Genomic DNA, 9,903 nt, shown 5'->3' with positions numbered 1-9,903 from the left:
AAAAAAATTCATTCTCATTTTCAACCGATCTAAGATCTTACAATCCGCCCCCTTTGGGGGTCTAGGGTTCTCACTGACACTCATTCCCTTCTTTAATCGATGTGGGATCCCCTCAATCCACCCTCTTTCAGGGCCAACGTCTTTACTGGCACACTGCCTCGTGTCCACCTCCTTCGGGGTTCAGCCTCCTCACTGGCACTATCGCCTGGTATCTGGCTCTGATACCATTTGTAATGGCTCAAGCCCACCATTAGCAAATATTGTCCTCTTTCGGCTTTCCCTTTCAAACTTCCCCTCAAGGATTTTAAAACGCATCTACTAGGGGGAGGTTTTCACACCCTTATAAATAATGCTTCGTCCTTCTCCCCAAACTATGTGGGATCTCACAATCCACCTTCCTTTAGGGCCTAGCGTCCTCGCTGGCACTCGTTTCCTTCTCCAATCAACGTGGGACCCCTCAATCCATCTCCCTTCGAGGCGTCCTTGCAGGCACACCGCCTCATGTCCACCCCCTTCGGGTTCAGCCTTCTCATTGACACATTGCCTAGTGTCTAGCTCGATACCATTTGTAATGACCCAAGCCCACCACTAGTCGATATTATTTTCTTTGTTCTTTTCCTTCCAAACTTCCCTTCAATATTTTTAAAACGTGTCTGTTAGGAGGAGGTTTCCACCCTTATAAAAAAAAATGTTTCATTCTTCTATATGACTACAAATAAGACCATTCTTTGTAAAGATTATTTTTTCAAGCATATGCATTATAATATATATGTATGAGTTGAATATCATAAAAACTCTTTGTAATATGCATACAAAACCATGACTTCGCCAAAGTTATTACAAAATTTCAGTCAAGGGTTTGACTTGAATGAATACATATCCCACAGAATCTAACTTTATCCCTTCCTATGCCCCTAACTTTGACCACATTCTACAGAGGTGAGATATCCTAACATCAACCATCATTCTACCACTAACCTGATCTTGTATGTCTTATATTCAAGGTTATATTTTTGGTATTTTCGATCTATATACAAATAAGACCAGTTCAGTTAGAGATTTGAATCTTTGTCTTGAACTATAGAAGAAAATTTAACCCTATAAAACGTTATAAAATGTTACATATCTGTACAAGTTAAATTTGATTAAAACTAACAGGTTCTCCTTGACCTAAGTTGCATTCAAAGAATTCTTAATCTCTACCCATTTACCATAATGTGACTAATCATTTGTCTCTTAGGTAAGTTCTGTTCATGATCGGTCCATATCTAGTATGTGCGTTACAGCATTGAGAAGACCTTTCTCTACTACGAAAGGACCCAAAATGACCATCTTTGGCGTATCATTATCATGTCAAGAAACATCAATTTTTAGTGAGTTCAAAACTTAGTGTGCTTTTGTTCTTCAATAGTTGAAATTTAAGGGACTCTACTTTTGTAGGTTTTCCCTTTTTGTCTATTGCTTTCTGTTTTCACACAGTTTTATAGCGTAACTTCAGCAAGCTTTTAGGCTAATACTGTAAAACTCACCTAATACTCCATATGCTGATTTTTCAATTTCTAACCATGCGTCATCATTGCTCAAGAAAAAAAAAAAAAAAAAAAAAAATAGAATCAAGATTTGCATTATATTTTGTCTTTGGAACAATAGGAGCGACCCATCTAATCGATAATTTTAAACTGTTACATGTACGAAACAAACGGTAAAAATATCTCACAACTGTTATTAAGAAAACATTTACATTGTGGCGATTTTGTTCTAAGTATAGGGTCGACCCTATATTCATTATTAGTTGCATAATTTTTATTTAGTTGAACTATATGAGAGTGAAGATTCAAACATTTAACCGTAAATGTATAATACTTCAATGATCGAGCTAAACTCAAGTTGGGTCTTAAATATGTAGCTTTTTTAGTACATCAAAAGTGAGATATAAAGATTTAAACTCCAAAAAGGTACATGTTGATTATCGCTACTAAACCAGTTTGACGATTTTAGTTGTATAATTGAAGAAGGTATGTTCCACTTACTAATTACTTGTTTAATGATGTTTGGTCGTGTTTTTAATTGTGTAAAAATTTGTAAAGTTATGGTGAGGCGAGGTTGATAAGAATTAAAAAAATTGAATCAGTCCTTTCAATCCAATCAATCAAATCAGTAAAGCCTTAGAATTAGTTTTTGTTAGGGAGCCAATGAAGAACTAATTACGTCCTTGTGTTGTCTGCAGAATTGTAGTGCTTCTGTGGGCAGCCATGGAAACCTCCTCGCCCAAGTGCTTATATTTTCAGGTACCCTTTTAACCTCTCTTCTTCTTCTTCTTCTTCTTCTTCTTCTTTGTTTCTTTCATATTCAGTTTACGATCTAAATTCTTACCTTCAAATGGGCTGCTTCATAATTTCATAATTCTATCCAATTTTGAATATAAATTTCTAAACCTAATTTACATGGGAAGTGGGAATTTTCAGTTCCTTTTGTTCAAGGAGAATCAAATTTTATGTATTATGTCTATCAAATTCCTAATACAATTAATCTCTTTGGATTTTTATAATCTTTTAGTGAGATGTTTGTTCTATGTGCTTATTAATTTTATTAGTTCAATTACGTGTAATTTAAAGATTTGAGCTTTGAAAGGAGTGTATTAATATTTAGGTTTTCAATTTCTTCATAAAAAAATGAGGGAAAAGTCTACTGTTTTGAAAGAGTTAAGCAACCCATATTTGGAGGGCTGATCCAAACTCCGCCATTCAAATGACAATCATAGCTTTTTATACGTGAGTTGTTGGCCTAAAATCGTGTAAACCAGAAAAGAATCAAGCATTAGTGATTTTCACATTAGTTCTAAAAGCATTATTTCTATTGAGATATTTTCGTTCCCTATCGTGTGAGTTCTTTAGTAGATAACTCAAAACTTGTGGTGTGCTGTCTATTCCGTCTCTTATGTCCTCAACAAACCCCCTTCTTTTTCGATGTCAGATCCACCTTTTGACTGTTAAAAATTTACGAACCATTTACTCTAAAGTGCATACTTTAAGAGTCATTGCTGAAGAAGAGCATCCTCCCTACTCTTACTTATGGGACTAAATCAATACAAAAATATCTTGATCAAGTGTGCTGAGTCTTCTCTTTTACTAATTTTCTAATAAATACTGTAAATAGAAAACTTAAATTGAAATTAGTCCATAAAAAAGAAAATAAAATGAAAAACATCTGATGGTGATTGTGATGGCCAAGTCATGAAGGAATCTATCAGTGGAATCGGGTGGCTCACAGCCACAATTTTACACGGTGATCGTCGACGGCCTTCCACTTTCCAACCCTATATAACTGTGCTCCGTCCTGGCCGCCGTCGTTAAGGCTTCCGTTTCCCTCCTGGGTTCTGTCACCTTGCGGCGGTGCTCTCCGAAACTGCTCCTCTTTCCAGTTTCTTTCATTCTTCTTCTCTCTTTATCTTAATTCGCTTGTTCTTGCGTTTTTTCTTCCGATTTGGTTAAAACCCACTTCAGATTTCGTAAGATCTATATGAAAAAAGAAATGGCATCTTTATCTGTTATTTGTTCAAGTGAAGGATCAGATCCTGCAGATTCTTGTCCTCTTTCTTGTTTATTGATATCATAGTTTCATGTTCTCAAAAGGGTATCTAAATTTGATATCAAGCTTTGATTTTTCCCCCATATGAATACCGATGAGATCCTTTTAGGGTTTCCCTGTTGCTATAGATCTTCAGTTTTAAAGGGAGAATTTTGAGCTTGTTTAGGGCTTGCTAAAGGAGCTGCCTTTTTAGGGTTTTCTCTGCTTTTCTTCTTAGAGGAGTCTCAAAGATTGTTTCTTTATGTGTTTTGCTTCATGGGTTTTGTTGTTTTTCGTTATCAAACAAAAATTTTTTGTGATTCATATATTGTTCTCATGGAGAATGGGAAGAACATGTTCCTTTTTCTTGTTTTCTGCTAAAATGTTTCATCTTCTTGAGCAATAGATTGGAATTATTGTATCTCTTCTCTTTTCTTTCCTTTCCATTTTTGGGTGGGGAATCTTTTATGCAACTTAAATGCCAAAAACTCACTGGTTTAGGGTTTTAATGGTGAAGAAGCCAATTAATCATGAGTGGAGCAATTACTCCCCACTAATTTTCACCCATTGGGGAGTTTTGCATCAAATCAGAGGAAATAAATGGAGCCAAAGTGATGAATGCTAGAACATTATTGTGATCTGATGGATTAGCTTTGCCATCTTAGGTTGAACAAATATAATAACTAAATTAGACCATAATAAACATGAAAATCCAATCTTTACTTGTTAATCTTAAATGGGTAACTCTCGAATTTTAAATTTAGAGCTATCTTATACTCTAAACAAATCTGAATTACGATTTCCGCCCTTTGTTTTGGAAGTGATGACGCCCTAAGAATGAGTATTAATTCCATAATATTATTGGTGATTGTGCAGAAAGAAAGTGTATGGGAAGGAGGAGTGGGTATTGATAGGTTGCGAAGAGGACACTCATTATGACAAGACTCTTATACTTTCTTTGCCTTTCAAATGTCATCTTCCTCACTCCATTATCCACAACTAACTAATGTTTCAAATCTTTGGTAAGTTTTAACAATTTCCATTCATTATTTTTACCAAACATCATCTCTTCTTCACTTGCTTTTCTTTTCTTTTTTCTCATATAACTTTTTCTATTGTAAGCTTTTGTCTAAAGTGTTTGGATACTATAGTTCGGATATATCTCAAAATTAGCTCGAAAACTTATATCTGTTTAGTTTCAAAAGTTTCAAAATCGTTTAATAGATCTACGAAGGGTGTCTATACAAAGCCGTTCTCTTGTGAGGGGGTACGTAGGTTGGGTAGGAAACATTTTTTAACCGACCTAAAATTTCAGGTTGATTAGGTGATTGACTCAAAAGGCATGAAGAGAGTTCACAATCCAATCCAACCCTCTATTTTTGCAATGTATAATTGGTTGTTTAACTTTTTTAGTCCACAATACATGTCGTGTTAATATCTAAAATCTCATGAAATTCAAATATCAAACATTCATAAGTGACAACTTATCATTAATATTTGTTACCAATATCAATTTTTTTTTAATATATAAAACAATCTTGAAAGTAGGGTTGAGTTTGATCGTGAACCCTATTTTTAAATAACAAACCTTACCCTAATAGTGTAATTTATATTTTCAGGTTTGCCATTTAAATTTTATAAAATGAAAATATTCGTAGAACACTCTTAATTTGTGTCGTGACTCATGTATTTATATTTTATATATATATATATATAATCCTACTCAAGTACACTCTTAATATATGATATACACTCTTAATATATGATATACTAAAGAAGGATAAAATTTTTAACATAAACATAAACATAGTTCAATAGTTGAATTGATCTAAAATATATATGAGGGCATGCTATGATCATAAAAGTGATATCATATTTCAGGGGTCCAGAAGGAAGAGCATAGAGTTTGTTTGCAAGCCCAGCAGCAAATGAGAAAGAAGGAAGATAATGAGGAGTGGATAGGTACTGTTTCTTACCCCCTTTTCGTAGCCAACCAAGTCCATTACTTTCCTCTAGTTTTGTAGGAACTAATGCACATCTGAAACACAAACAAACTGCACCTAAAGTACTTCAACAAATTCAAACAAATTCAAACTTTTAGTTTGGATCATCCTCCATCAACATATCACACCAACATCTCATACTCTAATACCTTTTTAGCACTCGATCATGAACAAATTCAAACTATGAACATAATTCATATTGTCTTTTTTGGATTTTCCTTTCAAGACTTTTAAAACGCGTCTCTAGTTAGAGGGAGACTTCCACACCTTATAAAGAATGTTTCGTTCTCGATGTGCAATCTCACAACTCCTCCTAACAGATGCACTTGAAAAACCTTGAGGGGAAGCCCGAAAAGGAAAATTCAAAGAAGACAACATCTGTTAATGGTGGGCTTGGGCCGTTACATTATAGAAAAATGTCGAACAGTTTGGTTTGTTGATAAAGCTAAGGATGACACCAAGGTGTTACGGAAATTGGATAACATTGATTTGAAAAAGACACTCAAAGTGAAGCCAAACATTGGTGATATAAACTGGGATCGCATTTTCTTTGACATGACAACAACATATAAGCTTTGTACTTCATAAACTCAGTTCCACTACAATTACAATCACCAATACTAAACCAAAAACTTAACCTTTCTAAACTTACTACTAATTGGAGCTGATGTTTCACTAAATTTGATATCTTATGACATGATTTAGTGGGTTTATGTTGTTAATGGAGGTACTTTAATTAGTGTCATTAATCAGTGTTTAAGAATTCGAATCATGCACATTTAGAGAAAGTGGGTATGCCTAATTCCTTTCTCTTCTGTCTATTCCATCACTTCCTAAAAGCTTTGCTCTAAATCTTTCATTACTGCCTTCGAAGTAATCCACAAACCACAACATCATGAACAGTTTCGATGAAAATAATAATAAAAAAAAAAAACATAAGAAAAATGTGGATAAGGAAGAAACACAATACAATAGAAATGTTTCTATGTTTTACATCAATTTGGAACACAAAGTGAAGAACACAACACAACAAGAAGTTATCAAAATAACAATAATATTTGTTTTCCACTTGGTACCTCCTAGGTTTCTTTGAGGAAATTAAGAAACACCGCCATCCCATGTTGGATTATAACTTATCCAAAGATATTAGTGTCTTCAAATTCATGCTGCTGCATAAAAATCAAGTGGGTTTAGGTCAAAATCAAAAAAAGTTACAAACTTTAATGTATATATACTCACCGGTTGGAGAAAATTTAAAGAGGAAATTGATGGGCTCCATTTTGTCATAATCTCAAAGGAACACAAGTTTTCATCCTCCATGGCAGGGTTGAAATTGTAGCTGTGAGTAGCTCCTGATTCTTCCCCACCAGTTTCAAAGGGGCTGCTCCAAGAACAAGATGAAATTTTGTTGTGATTTGGATGATGATGATGATGATCTGAACAATCCTTAAAGATTTGATTTTTCTTCTCCATTGTTCTTGCCCTGGCTCGTTCCCTGGCCTTTTGTCTCAATTCCTTGCACATGGTTTTTCTTGGCTGTTTGTCTCTTTTCCTCTTCAAAGAACAAGAGTTTATCTTTTTAGGTCCTCCGCCGCCAACTTCATCAATTCCAGACACCATGTCAGCCTCGGAGGAATTGGAATTGGAATTGGAATTGGAATTAGAACAAACAGTAGTAGTAATGATGTGGCTGCAATTTCTTTGTTTTGCAAGTTTCAAAATTTCAGGGCTGGCTTGAGTGAGCAGCCATTCAACTGTTTTGCTACCTTTGTCAACACCCAACAAATCTTGTAACCCAAAGAACTGACGAGCTACTGGCAGTGAGAGCCTCATTCTACGGTCTCTTAACCCTCGAGCTGTGGTGATTTTGCTATGTCTGTCCTTTTTTGACAGTCTTTTTCTTGGGATTTTGAGCTTCTTTTGATCTGAATTCCCAATGCCCATGTTGTTGTTCGAGGCAAGAACGTTGTCAGGACTTGGAGTCGTAAAAATCCTCTCAGAATTAGTAGTGAAATTGTGAAGTTGATCATCATATTGTTCATCAACTTCAAAAGGAGAAGGAAAGGGGAAGAAAGAGATGGGGAGATGGAATGAATGGTCATGATCATCATCATTTTTGGTGGAGAAGAACATGTTTTTGTGTGTTTCTATATGATTTAGAGCCCAAAAAACGTTGAAAAAAAGAAGGAAATAAGGAAGTTGTGTTCAAACTATGGAAAAAGACATAGATTTGATGATGAAGTAGAAAGAAAAAGAAAGGTTCACATCCTTTTCACTCCCTCTCTTTCCCAGTAATTTTTTTTTTTTTTTTTTACCTTTTTTTTCTTGTTTGGAATCTATTGTTGTGTNGTAAAAAAAAAAAAAAAAGGAAGTGAAATTGAAGGACAAGCTATGAGTAGAGCTTGAGAAAGACAGCACGGAGGAGGAGGAGGAGGAGGAGGAGGAGGAGGAGAAGGCTGCGTTTATTTAATGGGTAAAGAAAGACAAAGGAAAGGAACCATCTCTTTCTAAACCCCTTTCCTTTTGAGCATAAAGTTTGCATTTTTATAGCCATATTATGGTAAGTTATATAAGTGAGTGAGTGAGTGAGTGAGTGAGTGAGTGGGCTTTTTCACGTGGTTTGCAGCATAGCATGTTTGACAAGAGGGATGTTAGGTCTTGCTTTGAACCCCACACCCCACTAAACTTCTTTCTCCTTAAACACTTCACCTCTTGCCTTAACAACTCTCCAATTCTTGCATGGCTCCTTCTACGCCTAATTAGGGTTTGGTTTTAGTATGTATTATGACCCATTATCTGGTTTAGGTCCATTTTAATCCTCAACTTGAATACGACTCTTCGTGATTGAAACATTTATACCCATCTTGAAGGTCGAAGCGTAAATTTGTTCGTTCATCCAATCTTTATCAAATTTCTTGCTAAAAAGCCTACAATTGTATAGTTCTATGTTAAATTAAGACAATAAACTATAAAGACATAAACTTTACCTAAAATCTTAAACTTAGATAAATTAAACAACTTTTTACATAGAAAGATGAATGGAATCATAAATTCACCAAATTGCATCCATTATTTCATGAGTAACGAGCTTTATTAAGTAATGATGAGCGATAAAGTTGGGTTGAATAGGTCCTCGTGGCTATGTCTAAGATTTAAAAGGGAAAGGACAATTATTTGAGTGAAAGAGGGGAGGGGGTAGTGGAAGAGAGGAAGAGAGGATGAAAATGGAGAAGACATTACATTGGGGAATGTCACTTTCCACAAAAAGAAGAGACACCTTCTTGCTTTCTCTCTCTCTCTCTCTCTCATCTTCACCCTTAAGTGTCCATCAATCAAACTCACCACGGCACAAGAAGAGAATGTTGTTGTTGTTGTTGTTGCTATTGCCTTTCAGAGAGCCCTACCTCCATGCGTGCTTATCTCTTTCTTTTCTTTATTTTTTTCTGTCTATGCCTTCGAGTGACATCAACTTATGATGGCCCCCTTCGTACTTTGATCACTGTTCATACAAAGACCTTGTGCTGCAGCCCTAGCCACTCACCAATTACCATTTCTTCTTCTTATTTATTCTCAAAATGGCAATGCTATGGACACAAATGGAGGCTACTGCTTTCTCCCCTTCAAGATTTGCTTTCTTTTGGGCTTCAGCCCATTATTAGTTCTTCAACCACACTACTCATGAACACGACAACTCCAAATTTCTGCTACTACTGTGTGCCTCACACTCAGTTTTCAAGATAATTCTGTCTGTGTTTCCGATGATTTTACCTCAAACATCATTCTAAACACAAGAGGTCTACTTGAGAGAGATAGATTTGTAGTGGGAGCTTAAACCAACTTTGCTTTTTTCTTCGTTATCGTTAATTTTGTGATTGTTAACTTATTTGGGAACAATCTTATTTGGGTAAAGTGGGGTTGAGATATAATTTTGATTTTGTAATGATTTATGTCTCGTATAAACTTTTGAGTTCAGATGTCATTTGATCGACAGGGCCAAAACGTTTCGAGGGAATCACAAAATTTGATCAAATAATTTTATACGTTGGAAGATACATATCGAAGATAAAAGTTAAGATAGGAGATACCATATAGAAAAGATTGAGAATTCACGTGTTGATTCTTGTATTATTGGAACCCAAACCATATGGGTTGAATCGGATTGATGAGTATTTTCGAGTTATCGGGTCGAGAATATCATTTAATTTTTTTTTAAAATTCTATTTTGTAATCATTAACTTAACTATTTATAAACTCATTTTCTTCACTAAAAAAAGTTGTCTTTTTTATTCCATTTTTACATGTCCACCTCCTTCTCTCTCCCAACCCACTTATC

General features: G+C 35.1%; 1 protein-coding gene and 1 long non-coding RNA gene across 3 annotated transcripts; one reads left to right on the top strand and one right to left on the bottom strand.

Moving 5' to 3' along the window:
* Positions 1-3,218: 3,218 nt before the first annotated feature.
* LOC111495323 lies at positions 3,219-5,687 on the top strand. The gene is made up of 3 exons (XR_002720296.1): positions 3,219-3,392; positions 4,444-4,589; positions 5,449-5,687. It is a non-coding gene; the product is annotated as an uncharacterized LOC111495323 (long non-coding RNA).
* An 830-nt stretch (positions 5,688-6,517) lies between these two features.
* Positions 6,518-8,216, bottom strand: LOC111495251 (transcription factor TCP18-like). Of its 2 annotated transcripts, none has more exons than XM_023145202.1 (2): positions 6,810-8,216; positions 6,518-6,739 (listed from the first exon to the last, which is right to left on the bottom strand). In XM_023145202.1, the coding sequence occupies exons 1-2, from the start codon at positions 7,701-7,703 to the stop codon at positions 6,704-6,706; spliced, it is 930 nt and encodes a 309-aa protein (XP_023000970.1). In that variant the 5' UTR covers positions 7,704-8,216; the 3' UTR covers positions 6,518-6,703. The 2 variants fall into 2 exon arrangements, with proteins under 2 accessions (XP_023000970.1, XP_023000972.1); XM_023145204.1 differs by having other exon boundaries at positions 6,518-6,736.
* Positions 8,217-9,903: the final 1,687 nt, after the last annotated feature.

The sequence above is a fragment of the Cucurbita maxima genome, unplaced genomic scaffold, assembly GCF_002738345.1.
Source record: "Cucurbita maxima cultivar Rimu unplaced genomic scaffold, Cmax_1.0 Cma_Scf00021, whole genome shotgun sequence".
NCBI classification, from domain to species: domain Eukaryota; kingdom Viridiplantae; phylum Streptophyta; class Magnoliopsida; order Cucurbitales; family Cucurbitaceae; genus Cucurbita; species Cucurbita maxima.
The sequence above is the reverse complement of the archived record's forward strand: the minus strand, read 5'-3'. Positions and strand labels throughout refer to the sequence as shown.

Excerpts from the sequence above, each read along its gene's own strand:
- LOC111495251 (XM_023145202.1), bottom strand. The coding sequence starts at position 7,703 with ATGTTCTTCTCCACCAAAAATGATGATGATCATGACCATTCATTCCAT. Across the intron at positions 6,740-6,809 it reads CTTTAAATTTTCTCCAACCG|CAGCATGAATTTGAAGACAC; the intron begins GTGAGTATATAT and ends ATTTTTATGCAG.